Source organism: Silurus meridionalis, chromosome 8 (genome assembly GCF_014805685.1).
Source record: "Silurus meridionalis isolate SWU-2019-XX chromosome 8, ASM1480568v1, whole genome shotgun sequence".
Taxonomy (NCBI): Eukaryota; Metazoa; Chordata; class Actinopteri; order Siluriformes; family Siluridae; genus Silurus; species Silurus meridionalis.
The window spans coordinates 23,538,710-23,562,657 of NC_060891.1; the positions used below are offsets into that span (position 1 = coordinate 23,538,710).

The 23,948-nt window shown below is 37.2% G+C and overlaps 1 protein-coding gene across 1 annotated transcript; it reads left to right on the plus strand.

Moving 5' to 3' along the window:
- Positions 1-4,563: 4,563 nt before the first annotated feature.
- LOC124389988 (cytochrome P450 26B1) lies at positions 4,564-17,224 on the plus strand. Its single transcript, XM_046855645.1, is given in 8 exon segments — positions 4,564-4,828; positions 5,694-5,994; positions 8,848-9,029; positions 9,031-9,070; positions 10,606-10,881; positions 11,452-11,607; positions 13,656-14,093; positions 14,722-17,224. Coding segments are annotated over 7 exon segments (1,677 nt in total). The 5' UTR covers positions 4,564-4,828; positions 5,694-5,787; the 3' UTR covers positions 15,100-17,224.
- The last annotated feature ends 6,724 nt before the right edge of the window (positions 17,225-23,948 follow it).

Here is a 23,948-nt window from a genome sequence, read left to right on the forward strand (position 1 = left end):
AAATACCATACCTACAGTGAAGCATGGTGGTGGGAGCATCATGCTGTGGGGATGTTTTTCAACAGCAGGGACTGGGAGACTAGTCAAGATCGAGGAAAATATGAATTCAGCAATGTACAGAGACCTCCTTGATGAAAGCATGCTCCAGAGCGCTCTAGACTGGGGGGTTGGTTTATCTTTCAGCAGGACAACGACTCTAAACACACAGTCAAGATAACAAAGGATTGGCAACGAAACAACTTTGTGACTGTCCTTGAGTAACCCAGACAGAGCCCAGACTTGAACATGATTAAACATCTCTGGAGAGATCTAAAAATGGCTGTGCACTGATGCTACCCATCCAACCTGATGGAGACTCTCCACTGTCACACAAGGCTCAGGATTTGGTCCTCTCCTTTTCTCCCTCTATACTCTTTCTTGAAGTCATTTTTTCACATGGGGTTTCTTACCACTACTACGCTGATGACGCTCAACTCATTTTCTCTTTCCCTCCCACAGATGCCACAGCTTCTGCTCGGATCTTGGCATGCCTGGTGGACATGTCTTCATGAATGAGTGCTCATCAACTAAAAGTCAACCACAGCAAAACTGAACTGCTGGGTATCTCCCAGGTGATTTATCTCCAGGTCAGGATCTCAGAATATCTCTTCATAACTCTGCTTTCCCCTTCAGCCACCACTTGCAACTTTAGGGTAACTATGAAAGATCCACTGTCCTCCTCCACACATGTTGCTAACCATAAGATTCGTATGTGCTTTTTCATCATCCCATTACACAGTAAGTCCCCATTAGTTGTTATAATAACGTCTGTACTTCTGGAAATATATTCACCCAAAGGTGTACAGTAGGGATGAGGAGATCAGAGATCAATAACAGGCCACTCAAGATCTTCCACTCCAACCCATTTAAACCATATCTTCATGTAGCTTGAATTAGGAGCATTGTTGTGCTGGAACAAGTTTGGGTCTTTTAGGTCAAGTGATGGGAAACTTAAATGCTTTTACATTTACATCCTTTACAATTGTGTGACTCTATCTTTGTGGTACAATTTGGGGAAGAGCCACAATTGGCTAATAAAATCAGGTGACCCAAAACTGTTGTCCATATAGTGTGCCAAAATCACTTTTGTGTATATGTCTGTTTATCTGTCATAAATTGTTTGTCCATGTGCAGTTTCTCCTATCCTTGAAGATTATTTGCGTTTTGCTCATTCACATAAGAATATAAACATACCTGCTCCAACTTTCACTCGGACTATCGAGTGCTCAGGATGTATCTATGCACAAAATAAGCAAATGTCTATGTAGACATGTATAATGTGTCATGGTAATCTAATTCTTTCTGTTGAAACTGCTGCATTGAATTTAATATACATGCAGAGTAAGAAAACAATTCAGGACACACTTTGAAGTTATAAACTTCAGTGTGCTAAAACCAACTCATTATCAACTATTCTCCCTACTGCCTAATGCTTTATTCTTTACTTATATTTATTTGTGCTTTAAAGTTTTATCATCAGACTTAAAGTTAACTTTAGGATCTTCCCATCTACCAAACAGTAGCATGATTAATAGTTGAAAAAAAAAAAGAATGTGAGAAACAGGCCTGAACACTTTCAGCTGGCATTTTCGGGATCTTCCAAGCCTACTGAAGTAAACCGATCTTTTAGGTGTATGTGATTTCACACACTGATCAAAGTGACCTTAATGCAGCATGGAATATCAGAAAGACTTTAGAAACGTTTCCCCCTGCAGCGGATTTACTGTATATAGAGGAGCCGATTGAACGTGTTACTGCTTTGATGACATTGCTTAATTAAAATACATTTTAGACACAATTTCTTGCTCATTTGCTTTTCTTTTATGATGTGGTCTGAGTTCTGTCGAATACGAGACTGTGGGTATGAAGATATGGGATGAATCTTTGATTAAACAATCATCAAGTCTATACAGAAAACCAAAAAAGCAATAAGGGTAAAAAAAAATTGCTGATTGATGTTTACAAATCAAGACTAAGATTTTTTCTGCATGTGTGTGTATGTGTGTATACAGGGGGCGTCTCTGCAAGTGTGTGGCAGCGTAGCATGCCCACACATGCAGGCAGCAGTGGAGCTTCCTCTGGTATCCTGAGTCTCGCCTATTAAAATTAATAACGGGATTTACTGAACACCTAGGATGGGGAATACCTCTCAGAATTCTTTCACTCGTCTTTTTCTTCCAGAACTTTCTCCTTCTCAGCTGTTTCCTTTGTTTGTTTGCTTTTTTGTTTAGCGCCCTCACTATTACATCCTTTTTAATAGAAGAAGACTGAAAATGATAGTGATGAGAGAGATGAGAAGAGGAACTGAGAATAAAATCAATAAAGACAAGAGAAGAGAAAAGAAGAGAAGAGAAGGGGTCAAAAAGTCATCGCATTGGATTAGTCAAGACCACTGATCTAGGATTTAAACTGGCTATCCTAAGCCTCTGTTTACACTCTGGACATCTTATTCTTTCCTCTGAACAAGTGCTTTCAAAGAAGCAACACACACAAGGCCCAGAGGCGTGTTTCTGAGCAGATCTAAGATAACACTGAAACATCCTAAAGCTAAGATCTTTAACTGATCTGATTCAAGTCTTGGAACCAAGTCCTTGAATGAATGAACTCAAGCACTTTAGTTGATTTTTTTTAAGATTCTATTACTAAAACATTTAAAATGTTTTAAGAGAAACAAATTGTTACATTAAAACAAAAAATGTCATTTTGAATAAAGATTCCATAAATAAAACACTTTAACAACTGGGCAAAACCTAAAAATGCACTTGGAACAGCACAATAAGTTGACAGCCCTAAAAGAAAATGATAAACTGATTAACTAAAAGGTGGCAAATCGATCGGACCTTAAACACTGGGTGCGACTGCGTAACGTGCTGTTATGTTTTTCTTTCAGAAAATTGCAGGTTGTTCAATGAATGCACTGTTTTCAGTAATCAGTGTGTCAGCTCGTGTATTGTTGGGTGAATCTACCATGTGGTTAGTGGGTTTACTGCTTTTGCTAACTGATGGCTTTTATTGAGGTATGTAAAGAAGGTTTATGTGATGTTGGAGGTCTATTTTGTGTGTGAGCAAGTGAGTGAGAGAGAGGATTAAGAAAAAAACATCTCTACTTTATACTTTTATTTTCCATGTAATATTTTAATTTCCATTGATTTGGTCTTGCATTCTTTCAGCTGAATGTTGGAGATAAATGTTAGTAGTTTATAAGTACTTAACATAAAATGGTAATAATAATTGTAAATTATTTGTATTTATAATTCTGGAATACATGAACTAATAATAGTCCTTACAAATATTTGCACAAAAAAAATGTGAATTTTTTTTTGTAAATCACTCTTAACAATGGTCATTGTCTCAAAGCAGCTTTACACAGATGAAGTGCTTATAATGAATGAATAAGTTTATAATTGTATGTTTATGGAAACAACCTTGAGAGGAACCAGACTCAAAAAGGAACCCGTTCTCATCTGGGTGGCACTGAATGTCCATTCTTTCCAGTGTTATTATTGTTAAGGTGTGCAGTGATAGAGGATTAAATGCAATGTGTGGTCCCGAGCCACACTAGTAGACTGTTGTTATTAATTACAGCAAAAAAAAAAAATCCATCTTCAATTTTCTTGGGTTGCTCAGTAACTTCATGTATCTTTAATGTAACTGGTATAACAATGCAGTTTGGTAGAATAACATATATTAAAAAGCAAGCTATTATAAGATACAATATTAAACACTATATCCTACTAATTGCAATTACAACATTACACCTAATCATTTTTTTTCTGTTTGCAATTCCTGTTTTTTGTCACAACCAAATTTGGTAAAAAATATATAATATCTATATCTATATCTATATCTATATCTATATATATATATATATATATATATATATATATATATATATATATATATATATATATCATGTCAAATATTCGGAATATATTATATTTTTGATATTCCTGTATATTTCTAGTGTATTTGTTTACTCCTCATTTAGACTGAACACAACAGTTTTTCTGTAAAGAAAGTAGAATTGAAGGGGAAATAGTGAGTAAAAAAAAGAAAGAACCGAAATAATGGCATTGGGATTTAATATTTATAGACAAATAATATTAATCATTCAGTTTAGGGTGTAAATACTCGAACCTAAAAGAAAGTTATATATTTTTGGTTTCATTCATTTGGTAATTAATCGAGATTCAACGCATTCCTTTTGTGGTTAATAATTTTGTAACGGATTTGCGCAAAAAAAAAAAACGAGAACGACACACTGACTGAGTGAATGTGTGTGTGTGTGTGTGTGTGTGTGTGTGTAAGGGAGAGAGAGAGAGAGAGAGAGAGAGAGAGAGAGAGAGACAGACAGACAGACAGACAGACAGAGTGAGTGAGAGCGAGAGAGACAGACAGAGTGAGAGTGTGAAAGACAAACAGATTGAGAGAGTGTAAGAGACAGACAGACAGTGTGTGTGTGTGTGTGTGTGTGTGTGTGTGTGTGTGTAAGAGAGAGAGAGAGAGAGAGAGAGAGAGAGAGAGAGAGAGAGAGAGAGCTGATTGGCTACCTGCTATTTCTCTCCCTCTCTCTCTGCTCTATATTCCCATCCCCGATGATTTATCAATGAGTTCTTTAGGGTTTAAAGGAAAAACCTTCCTCCATCAGAGGATATTTAATAAAGCGCGAGGAGACAGTAGACGGGAGCGCGCACACATTTCAACAAGAAGACACGCATAGTACTTATTTTTGTCTTTGCATGAAAACCCCTGGGATATTATTTTATTATTATTTCATAGTGACATTTAGGTAAGTAGTTAATTTCTTTATATGCTGCTATTTCCACTGTTCAACCAAGTTTAGTGCAATTTATGGATCTGAAACCTAAATCAAATTTACAGTGTAAAACTGCCACAAAAGTCGCATCGCTTCTTTTTGTTAAAAATTATAATATATATATATATATATATATATATATATATATATATATATATATATATATATATATATATATATCGGTATCTTTTTGATAAATAAAAAAAGATTTTATCAGGGTGTAATATTGGTCCGTATTTTAAACGAGAAATTATAATATATATATATATAAAAGTATAATAGAACGTCTTTTTTCAATAATAATATTTATTTACAACGACACAATAATAAATGAATTGCAATCGCTAATTTGTCTGAAAGAATAAATGAATGAAAATGACGCGCATTTGTTTGCCCAACTGTTAAAAAAAAAAAAAGGAAAAAAAAAACTACAACCCTTTCATGCAAAAAATTAAAATCTTTATAAAATTGTAGATATAAAATGATCACGGGTCATTTTGAGAAAAAAAGCAAGGTGCAGGACTACGTAAAAAAAAAAGAAAAAAGAAAAAAGAAAAAGAAAAGTGCCATTACGCATGTGCATGGTAAATGTGCTGATTGCTTATTCCTTAAGACGCACAGAAGAGATCTTGCACGCGCACCGTCCTCATGTTGCAACTGTACACAGGCTACTCTATAAAGTCGGATGAAAGACATGCCAGCGCATGTAACTTGTAAAACTATTTGGCATACCTGTCAGTTTCGTATCGTGCGTTTCAAACAGATAGGAAGTGCCAGGCATGTTTTTCTTTCCCTCTCTAAAAAACTGACAAAACTTTTTTTATATATTTATCTGCAGATAAAAAGGAATCCACCCTCCTCAAAAGATCCTGGACGCCTTTTTTTTCCACTTTGTAATTGACGAGGACGACGTGATTTTTTTATGGTTGGAGATGATGTGTGGGAGTGAAAGTGGCTTGGTGTCGGCGCTCCTCGCTCTTCTCCGTTCCGTGGCTCCGGCGCTGCTGCTGCTTGCGGTGTCGCGGTGGCTGTGGGCGCGCAGGTGGAGCGGCGCCCGGGACAAGACGTGCGCGCTCCCGCTGCCAGAGGGATCAATGGGCTGGCCACTGATCGGAGAGACGTTCCACTGGCTATTCCAGGTAAGAGTTGGGCATTCAATAGTAGTAGTAGTAGTAGTAGTAGTAGTAGTAGTAGTAGTAGTAGTAATAATAATAATAATAATAATAATAATAATAATAGGTCGGCGGTAGCCTAGTAGTTACGGCATTGGGGTCTTTGGATTAGAAGGTCATGAGTTCAAATCCAAGCCTCACCAAGCTCCAACTCCTGCCCCCCTTAGAAAGACCCTTTACCCTCCGCTGCTCGGTTGTATGAATGAGACAAATGTAAGTCGCTCTGGATAAAGGCGTCTGGCAAATGCCGTAAATGTATTATTATTGTTAATGTAATTGTTATTGTTATTATTATTATATATTATTATTACTAACAGCAACAACAATAATAATAATATTAATAATAATAATAATAATTATTATTATTATTATTATTAATATTACAAAACGAATGTCTAAATCTAAGTGTCCTCTGGTGTGAAATAAACACATAGAGCTAAACGAACTATTAGGATGTCCTCGGATGAACCTTTGTTTTGCTGTGCACACTACCAATGTAATAGGGTTTTGGACGTATTCCAAGCGTTGGATGCAGTGGGTTATTCTTTATGCACCACTTAAACCTCATGTTTCCGCAAAATTGTCCTTATTCTTAAGATTTGCAAATGAATATCCATGTAAGGCACTAACTCTATAATAGTCCATCAAAGTGCTACATGAACACCTGAAGTGTTCAAATGATTTATTATATAATTCAGGCGCACTGATATCAAGTCAACAGTGGGGATTTTTGCCGTGTACACTGTGTGAGTTTTGGTGTTATTCCAGCACACAATTTAGTGTGGTTTTGGACAGAACCCAAATTATACAAGTGTTCATAACATCTTTTTGTTTCTTTTCCTTTTCACGCTCCCTTTAAAAGTACACACTGTCTTTCACACATGCAAATGTGTAACCATTTACACACCTCTGGTTGTAATTAGGGTTTAGGAAAACGGTAGCATTTGTACTGTTTCTGATGACTTCATCTGGAAAATGAAGAACTAGATTTGAAAGGCATTGCCCACTTGTTTAAATTTCTAAATTTCCCATGATATCAGGTCAGTCTCAGTGCCATGTATGTTACTAATTAGAGGCATAAAGACAAAATATGTGCATACAATACAAAGTTACAAGTGGATAAGTAAAGGTTTGTGCTGAAAAATGATCACAGGGTGGGGTGATGCTGACCCCCCCCTTTGTGATTCCATTGTTACCCCATATTATCAAGACATTTGGATATTTTATGATGACGGTACATCCTGAAGAGTTTATTTCTCAACTGCGGTGTATTCTTTAAGAGCTTTTTATCCATTTATAGTTAGACTGTTAGACAAGTTATTACTTGCATCATAGCTGTTATGGACAGTGATTCCCTCAAAAAAGGCAAAAGCTTAACTTGCCATGGTACAGAGAAACTGTACCTCTTCTGTCTTGAAGATTTTCATATGTAGGAAAAAGTATTCAAATGCTCATATTTGAACAAATAAATAGTGTATTGCATTTATGTGGCACTCATTCTACATTTGAACTGCAGCTAATCACTGTTTTATCTACTTTTATTTCTTTGTTTGTTTGTTTTCTTACGTATCATATAAAGTTCAATGGAACATCTAAGTAAAACAGTTTTGTTATAGATGTAACAAACCAGCAGGCAAAATACATTATTTCAATATGTTTCCGATTGGGGTACATTTAAAAGTTTGTAAGGTGTTCCTCTATATGCATTTCAAAAAAGGTGTTCATGAGCAACATATTTGGACTTCCAATGCACCCTTTGCAAAAGCCCACTTTAGTGTGGGTAAATGTGCAAAGATATATGTACAGAATGTAATATATAAGTGGATAAATGTACAGCAAATAAATATAAAGGCTTTGCGATTGTACAATGTGCATGAGCTGTTGAGTAAGTACATCAAATGAACATAAAGGCTCTGGGCAGTGTAGAAATGTGCTCCTTATTCACTACAAATGCAAAACTAAATTATTATTATTATACTGATGCACCTGAGTCAAAATTAAGCACTGACCCACTGTTGCACTGACCTAATTACAACAGTGCAATATATAGCAAATAGATTATTAGTGTTTATCTTTAGGTTTCTCCAACACCTCCTCATTTTATATGTTGAAAAAGGATGCAACATTCTGCTGACCAAGTCTCGTATTGATGAGCGCAAATGACAGATTGCTTGTTTAAAATACTCCATATGGTATGTTTAATCTGGAACCGTACTTTTGAAAGAAACGCATAGGGTTTTACTGGTTGCTTACTTATTATTATACTTATTTTGTGCTGTTTGAGGCCATTCGATTTTATTGTGACATTTAAAGATCTGGTACATCTCTGGCACAAAAAAAAATATTTTTCAGTCTACTGCTCTGTTAATACATGTAAGAAATTATTTTCTTGCATGTGTAGACCTGAAAGTAAAAATACAGAATTCCCATCAGTTTCAGGCATAGAACCCTGCCAAGGCAAATCCAAAGCTCAGTTTCAAAAGGTTCACGTTTTTGAAGTGAAGTACATAACTAGGTAGTTAGAAACCACAAAGTCCTTTGTGATTTAGCTTCGGTCTGTTTGGTGAGACTTAATAAACACACATACAGAACATCAAACTGACCTAAAATACACTTCTCTCTCCACCTGTCTGTCTGTCTGTCTGTCTGTCTGTCTGTCTGTCTGTCTGTCCTCCTTCTAATGATGATGATTTGATACACTTGTTTTAAATCTTTCTTTCCTGCCATGTTGTCGAATGTTATTGTACTAGAAATTATTATTAATATTATTTTTCTTACCTCATCTCTCTTTCTCTCACCCACCTATCCATCATGTCACAGGGCTCCAGCTTTCACATCTCCAGGCGAGAGAAACATGGAAACGTCTTTAAAACCCACCTTCTGGGGAAGCCCGTGATCCGTGTGACTGGCGCTGAAAACATTCGTAAGATCCTGCTCGGTGAACACACACTGGTGAGCACGCAGTGGCCGCAGAGCACCCGCATCATTATTGGACCAAACACTCGTCAACTCTGTGGGTGAGCTGCACAAGAAAAAAAGAAAAGTAAGCAAAAACTCCATGCTATGAAGCATGTAAGTGAACATGAGATGTTTAACAAGTATTTTAATCTAAGCTTTAGAGTCTTTACTGTTCAACTATAAAAAATGAAACTACATGTAACCCCTCTGCAAAATGTTTTAGTTTTTAACAGAAATCAAGCTATTATTAATACCTTAGGTCTTATTGTTTTTGAGCTATAGAATTAAATCCATTCAACTCAAGTGACCAGAATAACTGGCTAATACTTATATGATATCAATAATAAATAATACTTTCAAAATGTGTGGTTATGATTTCCACTTAAAAGAATGAATCAATAAATAAATAAATGAATGAATGATTAATGGACCAGTGTGGAGGCATTGATCAAAAAATCTGTAATAACTAAGAATAAAATAAGACTGTTCACCAAATCAGTTAATGATAAAAACTAAATGTCTGCCCAAGAGTACAAATTCATTTGGTCTGTTTTCTGTATGATAATCCTCCATAATGCTGTAATCCTCCTTGAACAAACAAATCACTGGATCTCTGGAAATCTTGATAACCCTATTGATGGAAGATGTATATGTATGTGTATGTAATACATCTGAAGCAAACATTGACACACCTGACCATTACACCCATTTGTGATTCTTCTCCCAAACTGTTTCTCGGCATCAAACCCGTTAGGACATTGTGATTGTGTCACGTCAGCTCATGCAATTATAACATAGGTGTGTAGTTTTGAAGAAACAGCTAAACACAGCGATGGTGCATGTTGTCGAACAGACAACCAATATTCTTTGGTGTGCAGGCAGTTCGAACACCACCTGGGGACTTCTTTAAGGCTGAACCCATTTCTACGTTCGTTGTGCACCACACCAGTGCTTAATTGTAACCAATGGCAAGTGGTTATATTATACATGCCATGCTGGGAACAATAATAAACTTTATTTGATATAGCGCCTTTAAAAGAAATTTCTCAAAGCGCTTGACATAAAATATAAAATTATAAGAAACACATAATATTACAGAACTAAAACTAACCAAACAAAATAAAAACCCAATAAATAACAAACAAAGAAGTCACATAAAAGCTAACCTAAAAAAGTACGTTTTAAGATGGGATGTAAAAACACCCAGGGATTCTGCATTCCTAATCTCTGAGGGCAGGGAATTCCACAGTTTGGGAGCCAAAGAAGAAAAAGCCTGATCACCCACCGTTTTTAGCCGTGTTTTTCGTGTAGTTAAAAGACCAGCTTCAGAGGAGCGTAGAGCACGTGAAGGTTATAGGCACGTAGCGTAGGGAGCGTAGGGCACGTGAAGTTATAATTTACTATTTGATTTATAAGCACACTTTAGTTAAAAAGTTCAAAAAGACATTAACATGTGTATAATACAATAGGACTTTTAATTATGAGTGTAAACCATTATTAGAAAGCATGTAATTTATGTGCCATGTGATAAAATAAGTTGACGTTTTTCAAATTAATGAACCATTCATACACAACAGAAAGATTTGCATGTACCTTTTTTAATCCATTATATCTCTATAGATCCTGGCGAGTGTGTTCAACCAGACAGCACTGGAGACCTATCTGTCACGTCTTCAGGATGTGGTAAAGGGCGAAATCAGCAAGTGGTGTGCTGAAGCTGGCCCTGTAGAAGTTTATACTGCTGCAAGGTCACTCACGTTCCGCATCGCTGTGCGTGTCCTGCTGGGCCTGAAGCTTGATGAACAGCACATCACACACCTCTCGAAGACCTTTGAGGAGCTAATGAACAACCTGTTCTCTCTGCCTGTCGATGCACCTCTCAGTGGCCTGCGCAAAGTAAGAACTTAGTAAATCAAATCACCTCATTTCTAGTTTTATGTCCCATGTTTGTGAAAACAAGCTGCAGAAATTACTAAAAGGTTAGTTTATTTAACACTTGTATGTTCTTTTGTAACCGAAAGGGAAAAAACTCAGTAGAGTTCATTGAAAGCTTTAGAGAAATGTTTTGTGTAGTATACTATATACTGTATACTGTATATAAATCCAGATTTGGTTCTATGGGGACAAAGCGAGAGGCAGCAGTGGTAAAATTACACATTTAAGGAAACATAAGTGCAGAAGAGGTGATTATAAACTATTACTTGTCTACAGCTGTACACAAACAGACGTTGTAGAGTAGATTGTTAATAGGAGTCTAGAAATGAACACAAGACAATCTTTAAAATTACAACAGTGGACAAATTTACAGTATTTATGTCAACTTATTTTGCAAGCAAAAGTATGACTTGGGCATAAATACATTTTAGAGAGTAAAGTTTATAATAATATACATGTGGCACTATCCACAGCAGCAGAGGGTGAGTAACTTCCCACTTATACGTTTTTATTTTCAAATACGTCTTGCAGGGGAAAAAAGCACGAGACGTTCTTCATGCAGAGATGGAGCTCATCATCAAAGAGAAACTAAAGAAGCAGAATACAGATGATTACTGCGATGCTTTCGACTACATGCTGAGCGCTGCAAAGGAACACGATTACAATCTGACAATGCAGGAACTCAAGGTACAGTATATTTGTTAAAGAAAATAAAACGTCTGACATGACCTGAAGTCCCAGTGGCACACATGTTAATGCATCTTTACGTAGACAACATTGAGCAAAAAAGTCCTGTTGCAGTAGTATAAATGCTCCTTTAAATAAAATGTATTATTATTATTATTATTATTATTATTATTATTATTATTATTATACATTTTATTTAAAGGCACCTTTCAAAACACTCAAGCATACTGTACACTGCACACTGTGATCATAAAAACAAGACAAACAACAGCTGTTTAACTGTTAAAATTAATCAGCAAATGTTAATCTGAAATGGTGAGTTTTAAGGCATGATTTGAAAGTGGTCACACAATCACTTTCTCATATTGAAACTAAAGATAAAGAGAATCCCAAAGATGAGAAGCAGCCCAGCTAAATGCCCAAGACCCTATAGTGGCTAAAAGAACAGAAGGTACAATCAGGGAAACAGATGAAGATCTGAGAGTACGCTTTGGGATGTAGGTATGAAGCAAGTCAGAGAGATATAAAGTAGAAAGGTTATGAAGAGCTTTGAAAGTGAGAATCAGAATCTTGTACTCGATTCTATATTTGACAGGAAGCCAGTGTGGATGATAGAGAACAGGAGAGATATGCTCCATGGAGGAAGTTCTAGGTATTATATAGACAGATGGGTTTTGGAGCAATTGATGTTTATGAAGTAGTTTATGAGGTAACCCAAACAATATTTACAAAAATCAATGTGTGAAGTAACTAGAGCATGTAGAAGAATAGCTGTGGAATTGGATGTAAAGAATGGATGAAGACGACTGAAGTTCTATAGATGGAAGTATGCCGACTGAGTAATATTGTTCATGTGCTTTTCAAAATACAATGTACTATCAAGAACAACACCCAGACTCTTAACCTGAGAAGATGAAGAGATTATAGGATAATCAATAGAAAGTGAGCAACTATGGAATTTTGACAGATTGGATTTCGTGCTAACCAGAAGAACCTCTGGGTTTTTTTGTCAATATTCAGCTTGAGAAAATTGCACGAGAAATAGTGAAGGCTTTAAGCTAATGATTTAAGGTTGGGTGTTCAATTCCAAGCACTCCTAATCTTTTTATTCTTTTGTTTGCCACTATTACATATTTTAATTCCATGTCACTTTGGTTAAATTGATCAACCAGCTGAGTTCTGCCTGGGAGATACAATATTTATTATGCACAACACAATTTTTCTGTAGGTGAAAAATATATCCAATATAATCAATATATAATAGCATCTGTTCATTTAAGTTTATTTATTACAGAAAGTAAAAAATCATGGCTTGCTCTCTAAATTCTTAGCGTAAAAAATAATTTATTTGCTCATATTTGAGATCATTGGACCCACTGAAGTATTTTTTATCTTATGGTCTAAAGAAACAACGAAAGCTTCTGTAGAGTAGTACAATGCCTGCAGCCATAAAATACATACTACATTATACCTCGTTGGTAAATGTAAATTAAACATCTTGTTTAATGAATCTGTGTAGACTAATCAGTATAGCTCTACAATATTGTTTGCTTACTTTATAATCACATTTACAGTATTTAGTAGACACCCTTATGCAGAGTAATGTACAAAAGTGCTTTGTTCACTGGTGAACTCTGGCTCACTAGGTTGCAACTTAGATACCATAAGCCTAAAACTCTGTTGAGAGGAATTTGAGCAAGTTTTTGAGGGTTTTTTGCCTAAAGACATAAAACAAACAAGGAAATAAGTGCTAGTTCAAGCGTTTCAAGAAGAGATAGGTCTTTACCCATTGTTTAAAGATAAACTTGCATATTAGAAGCAAAACAATATTGGAACTACAGTCCAAAAGGCATTGGGGATCTTCCTAATGGCAGGTGTATACACAGTAGGATAATCAAAGGATGAAGTGAATTTGTTAACCTTCAACATCACTAATAGTGATTTATAAAAATGTGTTGTAAACATTATTTTGGTTTTAATGTTACTGGCTCTTCTGCAATTAATAACTTTGCCTGATTTAGCCTGACTACAATTTTTTGGTGTAACAGGAAACAGCGGTGGAACTGATTTTTGCCGCACACTCCACCACTGCGAGCGCGTCCACGTCGCTCATACTTCAGCTGATGCGCCATTCCGAAGTCACAGATCGAGCAAGGGCCGAACTGGAGGCTGAAGGCTTGATTGTGGATGCTCCCAGTTACTCTTGTTCTTGCTTTAATGAAAACAGTAGCACAAGCTCAAACAGTACGGCTGAAAAGTGTATAAATCATATGACACGGCACCATCTCATATCCAAACCTCTGCTTGAAAAAACAACCTGCCCTGATAGGCAAGAAGGCCATCGATCGTGGATCAGTGTCCCATACTTGAGGCTGGAGAAACTCAATCAGCTGTGCTACTTGGACTGTGTGGTGAAGGAGCTGCTAAGATTTCTCCCACCGGTGTCAGGGGGATATAGGACAGTTCTGAAGACGTTCGAGCTGAATGTGAGTAGACAAAAGCAGTGGAAAGAAGTGATTATTTAAAACAATTGGCTTAGTGGTTCATCAAAGAAGAACATCTCTACCTTCATAATTACAAGGAATAAGTAGTATATATAAATGATTCACTCGGTCCAAATGTATTTCACAATTCAGATCAAAACCGGATAATGTATAAGAAATGATGTTGAATTAATCTGCTTTTAACACAGTGCAAACTTCAGATTTGTTAATGAAAATGATTTCTGACATTGTTAGTTAACTTTTTATAATTGGGGCACTTTAGTTGTTTCAAAGCAACCAAATATCTGTCTAAGCTGATCATATATCTATTTTCATTCATAATATGTGCAGCATCCACAACACATTTTCACTAGGAAAATAAATAACATATGATGTTTATTCCACATTTTTATTTTTTTTATTAGTTCACTTTAATTTTGAAATCTACAATTACTGCAGGTACTGAAATATTCAAATAATTAATGTTGTCTTGAACACTGATTATTTAATAGTCTCAGTCTTCACATAGAACTTAATGATTTCAATAAAGCTAGTCTTGAAATAATAGATGCTGCAATAAATAAGCTAATGCCACATCCCAATGTGCCCTCCTCTTTTCACTGATCTACAGGGTTACCAGATCCCAAAAGGATGGAGCGTCATGTACAGCATCCGGGACACGCACGAGACGTCTCCTGCCTACTCAAGCCCTGAGCTGTTCGACCCTGAGCGCTTCCTTGCTGACCGGGACGAGAGCAAGAACAGTCGGTTCAGTTATGTGCCATTCGGTGGTGGCGTTCGCAGATGCATCGGCCGCGAGCTTGCTTTGTTGATTCTCAAAACACTCGGCGTGGAGTTGCTGGCCACAGCCGAATGGACATTAGCCACGGAGAATTATCCCAAAATGCAAACAGTGCCCATTGTTCACCCAGTCAACGGACTGCATGTCCATTTCAACTACAGAAATCATGCCAGTGGAAGAAACCGCAGGGAATCCACACACATATAAAAAAAAAAAAACACCCTATATATATCAGTTACTTTATTTCTGAACTGCATTAAAGTGCTTTTCACTATTCCATTAATAAAATCAGCCCACAGGAGATGGCTAAAGTACATTTCAAAAAGAACTAATCCTAATCGAATGAATAAACTAGTCAATAAATGTTTTTAGAAAGGAAAAATAGATTTAAATAAGAACAAGGACAAATGCATTTAAATTGTCCTGATCATTGGGTGACAAAAGACTGGAGACTGGTATAATAGAACTGATACTGCAGAGCCCATACACAGCAATTTCTAATAAGAAGAAATCTCTAAATGTTCGATGAGCTAAATAAGCATCCTGGAACATGTGTCTCAAGGCAAATATTGTTGTAGTAGTGAACTGCTTTTTTCAGGCTGCTAACAGTTGGTTCAAAATGCATAGTCCTATGGTCAGACAAGTACTATTTAGATGAGATAAGATTCACAGACAGTTTGTTAATGTTGAAGGAGGACACCTATAAGAATTGTGATTAACAACAATTTGTTTTTGCAATATACTGAATACATTTTCAGCTCAAATCAGTTAAAATGTAAACCTTTATTATTATTATTATTATTATTATTATTAGTATTAATAATATTAATTATCAGTAGATCGATTAAACGTAATTATTATTAAGTGTTAAACAACTTACCAAAATTGGCAGACCATCCAATTTAATTCGAGCAAACTGGAACAGATAGAGAAATTGTTTTTCTCTAATTGTTTGTTTGGTTTACTTCATCTAGGCCATTGTCTTGCTGCATGATAAAGAGCCTCACAACTTAATTAGATGCATTTCCCTGTTAAGTGGCTAAATTCATTCATGAATCCCATTATTAACAAAGATTCAATTTCAGTGAGCCAAGTCTAGAAGCAGAAAAGCAAGGACAAATCTTTAACTGTCCCTCCAAAATGATTGACCAGTGAGCTGGTGTATTTTGGCTCATTAACAAATCCTTTTGGCTCATTAACAAAACCCAAAAGTCTTCAGTGTATAGCAAAAACAAAAGAGTTGGCCTTGCAGTTCCGAAACTTTCTGAAAGAAATGCATGTAAAGCCATCATACCAAACATTCCTTCGCTATTATAACATCATATTTAAATACAAAATTAATTATTGTTAAACTTTATTAAAACCACTTGCTTTAGGGCTTGAGCATTACTTGGTCACATGACCATAACATTCCGAAAGTCCCTAGAAGCATTTTCTCCAACATGTCCCTTTAAAGATAATTTATATTATTGTTCTGATGAGGTTGTCATTGTAGATGCATGTACATACAATTGACTGACATGATGGACTCATGTGAAACTAAAATACGTGAAACACACCAGTAATAACTATATAACCTCATCTCCCCATGTCAACCTAATCCAGATGGGGCTTTAAAGTGTACTTAAACATCTGTATAACCTTTAATTATTAACCAAGCTCTTGTTTAGAAGAAAACACTCTTTTTATCACACTTTGTTTTTACTTTCATGTGTAAGTGATCTATTAACAAAATGTGGTTTTGTTTGGTAAATGAAGTAGGAATTTAAATAAGCTTTATTTATGATTAATTTTTAAGTAGAGAAAATACAAATCTGTAGTTGCTAGGCTTACTACATTAACCTGGAAATGCTATTTTTAGTGCTGGCTTCCAGATGTTTACGGTAGAAATGTAGAAATGTGATATTAGTTCACAATGGGTGAACATGCTATTAATTAACTCTTCATTTATCCCAGATGTCTACAATAGTATGTTCATGTATGGCATTTTTTCTCACTGTGTTAACATGCGTAGAAATGTGCATTAGCTTCACACATAGTTAACAGGCTATTAATTATATTGCAAACTGTGAATAAAGGTCCTTTTGGAAGGATCTGTCTAAAACAGGGAAGGAGAAACCAGCAGCACTTTTACACTTTTATTTGTATATTTGTAATAATAATTTGTATGTGAGGTTTTTTTTTTTTCTAGAGTTGGTGCATGTCTCCATGGACATTTATTCAGTATTCTTTATTATCTCTATTATATTGGTCTTTAAATATGCCTATGGCTGACTGGCATTCAGTGTTTCTCCTGCTAAGTAAGACTGCTTAATAAAAAATGTGTATGGTTTATTTATGCTAAAGTTTTTTTTTTCTATTTAAAATTCCATTATTCAATATGCAGAAAGTTGATGGACTCACCACTTATAACTTATAATTATCAACACTGTTCATTTTACTGTGGCTAATATTTAAATAAAACGCTGGTTAAAATAAGAAGAATATCTGTTTAGCATCTGTAACATTTAGTTTTTTTTATACATAAAAATGGTCAGAGTAAATTTCAGCTTCAGAAACTCCATCCATGAGACACGCAAGTGTACACTTTTCTGTCCCTGAACTTCACACTGTCCACACTCTCTAGATACAGTTGTGTGCTTTTGAACACAAAGAATACATATTATATAGAATGGATTCTGAATATATTGAATGAAACCTGACGTCATCAAGGCTCAGCCACCATCTTGTACTTCAGGGAAAATAAAAAAATACATATACTTCAGGCAGAAGGAGTGAGTCAGCAATTTTGAAAAATGAAGACATGGTTTGAAATAAAGTCAGAATTGCGATAAAAAAAGTCTGAATTCTGATTACTTTTCTCACAATTGCGAATCCATTCAATATATTCAGACTTTTTTTTCAATATATTCAGAATCTACTCAATATATTTGGAAATTATTCAAGTTTTTATTCAATCCTTTCATGGATAATTTTCTAAACGTCATGCCATTATATATATATATATATATATATATATATATATATATATATATATATATATATATATATATATATATATATATATATATTTAAAATAGATTAAAACAACTCACCGAATCATGTTTTCAAGTATGTTTATGTACATAATGTTGAATAAATAAGACGTATACAAGGGAAGTATATATTAGACAAATGTCTGTGGTTGTCCATTATTCTGCTAAAGTAAGCAGTTCTTACATTCCGGCTACATATATTAAAACACAACGTATGATTCTAGTGAAGCTAGGGATATGTTTTGCGAGACTTGCCGAAAGCAAGAAAGTGGGTCACCACACTGATGCACACATGTACAGACATAAAACTGAGAAAAGAATTTGTCTGACACCAACTCACTGACACACTAAGTATACAGCTTGAGGGTATGCAGACGTTTATTAGAACTGTATGAGGGAAGGAGGGTATAGTGAGCTACAGAGAGGTAACCCAAAGATTACAAATATAATAAGCAATCAATGGATAAATGGAAATTAGAATTAACAATGGAGGGCAAAAAATAGAGCAGGAAAAGAAACAAGAAAGTCACTGGATTCACATAAATGTGTGCATGTTTTTTTCTTTTTTTTTTCTTTGTCTTTTTTATATAAACAAAACAATGAAATCATGCTGTTATAGAACATGAATCTGCAACAGGGTGCTATAATGAGTCCCGTCATGAAACGGAGCTAATGCTGCCACTATGAAATTGATTATATCCCAAAACCAGAACCTGTTCCATTGCTCTTATATGACGGCACTTTGCCTTTGAGATTTTAATCTTATATAATTTCTTAAATATTGATTACAATAGAAAGTAATTTTATCTGTTTATAGTTACCTTTTATTGTATGTGCTGCATTATATTTAAACTTATGAATGTTTTTCATGTTTTCATGCAAATGAGAAAATAAGTTTCTTTATGTTTACCGCTTCCCAAAATTATAGCACTAAGGTGATTTTTGACGCAAAACTCTTTGAGGATGACTGTGTTATGCGCCTTTGTAATCATCTCACTTCACATCTAGCATGTAATCTGACTTTAGATCCACCAAGCCCTTAAACAGGATACCTACAAATAAATAAAAAACATGAATGTGGTAATAAATACCCAATATAGAGATTTAAAACTAAAGTCATAACCATGGTAAATCCTTCACAAAGATTCTGATCTCAGAGATCTGATAGTGTTTGTGCATGTCTAGGGTAAGTCTTGACCTCCATTGGCAGCATCAGTAAGTGTGTGTAGGAATGCAGAAACAGCAGCTGGTGTCTGCACTGTAATTACAACCTCACACCAATGCTTCCTGCTCTAAACACACACACACAAAAAGTATGGTGCAAAAATGAGGGCAAAGTTGAGGGCACTCTCAAGCTGGCTCTCTCTCTCTTACACACACACACACACACACACACATAAACACACACACATTTTTTTTCCTTTTGTAGCCGTTTTAAATTTACTTGGTTTTGTTCTCAAGGTCACATGCAAACAGTAAATCTGGTGCACCATCAGTCTGCATAGTCAGTTATCATCATAGTACTTGATACATTTCAGAACGTTTTGTTATTTTATTATTTCTGAATAACGGTTAAATGGATTTGATAGAAATCTACCAATTTTAGAAAATTCAACAAAACACCAGCAAATGGCACAAGAATATGAGAATATTGATTGTAAATTTTGATATACTGTATAATAATATAAATATAATTTTGCCTCGATCTGTAAACATTATTTTGTAAATCACCAACACAAGAGATAGAGGGGAAAAGGAGACAAATCGGTGAACGAGTCAAGAAATACAGATTCAGAGGAAAGGTGTGTCCAAAATTGCTTGGTACAAGATAGAATAGTACATCTAGCCTGAAAGATAACATAATAAATTTGTTAATATCTTCTGTCGCACATAGTAGGCCTATGTAGGTTTATGACATTAAATATATGTGTAGGGTGGTGTTCTGTACAGTGCGCACTGTAGTTCATTAGCTTGAAATAATGCAATAGTATTATTTTAGTAATATTTTATAAAAAATATTATTTTACCAATAATATGCTTACAGATAAGAAATTACAACCAAAGGTAATGATTAAAGATCTAAGACTTGACTTGAACTTTCAACGGAGACAACTAAAATGTGATTCAGACTTGCATAAAGTACCTTGTAAAGATATCTGTTGGCATGGGTTCAAACTATCGTCCGAGCTAGAGGAAATCCACAAAGATACCTGGATGAGGCCTGGATATGTAAGGTGACCAAGAAGCACTTAATCATTGACATAAGGTGGTATCTGGAAATGCAGCAATGTGCATGTGGAAGGATATATATATATATATATATATATATATATATATATATATATATATATATATATATATATATATATATATATATATGCTCATGCTCTAACCCAGCCATTAGGGGGGCACAAGCCAGTGCACTCTTAGTGCCGGTCCCAAGCCTGGGTAAATGGGGAGGGTTGCGTTAGGAAGGGCATCCAGCGTAAAACATATGCCAAATCAAATATGCGGATCACAAATGAGAATTTCATACCGGATCGGTCGAGGCCCGGGTTAACAACGACCGCCACAGGTATCGTTAGCCGACAGGGTACCGGTGGAAATTGGGCTACTGTTGGCCGAAGGAGAAGAAGGAGAGGAGGAAGATGTCTACAGAGACGGCAGGAAAAGGAGCAGTGTAGGAGAGTAGAGGTTCGGGTTGGTACTTTAAATGTTGGTACTATGACGGGTAAAGGGAGAGAGGTAGCTGATATGATGGAGAGGAGAAAGGTAGATATGCTGTGTGTTCAGGAGACCAAGTGGAAAGGGAGTAAGGCCAGGAACATTGGAGGTGGGTTTAAACTGTTTTATCATGGTGTGGATGGGAAGAGAAATGGTGTAGGGGTGATTCTAAAGGAAGAGTACAGTAAGAGTGTAGTAGAGGTGAAGAGAGTTTCTGATAGGGTGATGATCGTGAAGGTGGAAGTTGAAGGATGATGATAAATGTCATCAGTGCCTATGCTCCACAAGTTGGCTGTGAGATGGAGGAAAAGGAAAGATTCTGGAGTGAATTAGATGAAGTGGTAGATGGTGTACCTAGGAAAGAACGATTGGTGATTGGGGCAGACTTTAATGGGCATGTAGGTGAAGGAACAGAGGTGATGAGGAGGTGATGGTAGGTATGGTTTTAAGGAGAGGAATGTGGAAGGGCAGATGGTGGTAGATTTTGCTAAAAGGATGGAAATGGCAGTGGTGAACACGTATTTTAAGAAGAAGGAGGATCATAGGGTGACGATAAGAGTGGAGGAAGGTGCACACAGGTGGACTATGTGCTATGCAGGAGATGCAACCTGAAGGAGATTGAGACTGTAAGGTGTTGGCGGGGACAGTGTAGCTAGACAGCATCGGATGGTGGTCTGTAGGATGGTTTTGGAGGCGAAGAAGAAGAGGAGGAAAGTAAGGATTGAAAGAAGAATAAGATGGTGGAAACTGAAGGAGGAAGAGTGTAGTGTGAGGTTCAGGGAAGAGGTCAGACAGTGTCTTGGTGGTGGTGAAGAGGTGCGGATGATTGGGCAACTACTGCAGGAGTGATGAGGGAGGCAGCTAGAAAAGTACTTGGTGTGACATCTGGAAATAGAAAGCAAGACAAGGAGACGTGGTGGTGGAATGAGGAAGTGCAGGAGAGCATTAGGGGAAAGAGGTTGGCAAAACAGAAGTGGGATCGACAGAGTGATGAGAAAAGTAGGCAGGAGTACAAGGAGATCCGGCAGCAGGTAAAAGGGATGTGGCGAAAGCCAAGGAAAAGGCATATGAGGAGCTGTATAAGAGGTTGGACACTAAGGAAGGAGAAAAGGATTTATACCGATTGGCCAGGCAGAGGGACCGAGCTGGGAAGGATGTACTGCAAGTTAGAGCAATAAAGGATGGAGAGGAAATGTGTTGACTAGTGAGGAGAGTGTGTTGAGAAGGTGGAGGGAGTATTTTGAGCAGCTGATGAATGAGGAAAATCACAGAGAGAGAAGGTTGGAGGATGTGGAGTTGGTGAAGCAGGATGTAGATAGGATTAGTAAGGAGGAAGTGAGAGCAGCGATTAAGAGGATGAAGAATGGAAAGTCGGTTGGACCAGATGACATACCGGTAGAAGCGTGAGATGTTTAGGAGAGATGGCAGTGAGTTTTTAACCAGATTGTTTAACAGGATTCTGGAAGGGAGAGGATGCCTGAGGAATGGAGAAGGAGTGTGCTGGTACCGATCTTTAAGCATAAGGAGATGTGCAGACCTGCAGTAACTACAGGGGAATTAAGTTGATCAGTCACACCATGAAGTTATGGGAAAGAGTAGTGGAAGCCAGGCTGAGAGAAGAGGTGACCATCTGTGAGCAACAGTATGGTTTCATGCCGAGGAAGAGCACCACAGATGCCTTATTTGCTTTGAGGATGTTGATGGAGAAGTATAGAGAAGGACAGAAGGAATTGCATTGTGTATTTGTGGATTTAGAGAAAGCGTCGACAGAGTGCCAAGAGAGGAGTTGTGGTATTGTATGAGGAAGTCAGGTGTGTCAGAGAAGTATGTGAGGGTGGTGCAGGACATGTATGAGGACAGTGTGACGGCAGTGAAGTGTGCAGTAGGTACGACAGACTGGTTCAGGGTGAAGGTTGGACTGCATCAAGGATCGGCCCTGAGCCCTTTCCTGTTTGCAGTGGTGATGGACAGGTTGACGGACGAGGTCAGACAGGAGTCTCCTGGACCATGATGTTTGCAGATGATATTGTGATTTGTGGTGAGAGTAGAGAGCAGGTTGAGAAGAGCCTGGAGAGGTGGAGATATGCGCTGGAGAGAAGGGGAATGAAAGTCAGTAGGAGTAAGACAGAGTACATGTGTGTGAATGAGAGGGAGGGCAGTGGAGTGATGCGGTTGCAGGAGAAGAGGTGGAGAAGGTGGAGGAGTTCAGGTACCTGGGGTCAACAGTGCAAAGTAATGGAGAGTGTGTTAGAGAAGTAAAGAAAAGAGTGCAGGCAGGGTGGAGTGGGTGGAGAAGAGTAACAGGAGTGATTTGTGATAGTAGGGTATCTGCAAGAATGAAAGGGAAAGTTTATAGGACTGTGGTGAGACCTGCGATGTTGTATGGATTAGAGACAGTGGCATTGAGTAAAAGACAGGAGGTGGAGCTGAAGGTAGCAGAGCTGAAGATGTTAAGGTTTTCGTTGGGAGTGACGAGGATGGACAAGATTAGAAATGAGTTTATTAGAGGGACAGCACATGTAGCATGTTTTGGTGACAAGGTGAGGGAGGCGAGATTGAGATGGTTTGGACATGTGCAGAGAAGGGACATGAATTATATTGGTAGAAGAATGCTGAAGATGGAGCCACCAGGTAGGAGGAAAAGAGGAAGGCCAAGGAGGAGGTTCATGGATGTGGTGAGGGAAGACATGCAGGTAGTTGGTGTGAAAGAGGCAGATGTAGAGGACAGGGTGGTATGGAGAAGGATGATCCGCTGTGGCGACCCCTAATGGGAGCAGCCGAAAGAAGAAGAAGAAGATATATGCTCATGCTCTAAATCATGTGTGTAATCCGGCCAATGGCAAGATGCAACGTCATGACCAGAAAGCTACAAAATGTGCATGCAGTGGAGCCGACGCTAGCTTCTGCTAATGAGATGGGAAACGCTGCAGGGATGCAGGGATGCAGGGAGTGTGGCTTGAAGATGCAGCGTCTCGTTACCTCAGGGAACTAAGGTTACATACGTAACCTAGAGATGTTCCCTTTCAGGAACTTGAGCTGCATCACGATGCTAGTGTGTGAGAGCACATCCAGAGCACAGGACAAAGGAGCCAGGTGTGGCTCTAAGGTCAAGTTCTTCGGGGTGGACCAGCATGCAGCGTTGCAAATGTCCTGAAGTGGGTCTTTAGCGGACCAAGCCGTAGAAGCCACCACACTCCAAATGGAATGAGCCTTTATCCCGAAATGAGCGGACAGACCAGAGGACTTATATGAAGATGAAATAACAGCCACAATCCACCTACTGAGAGTCTGCTTGTT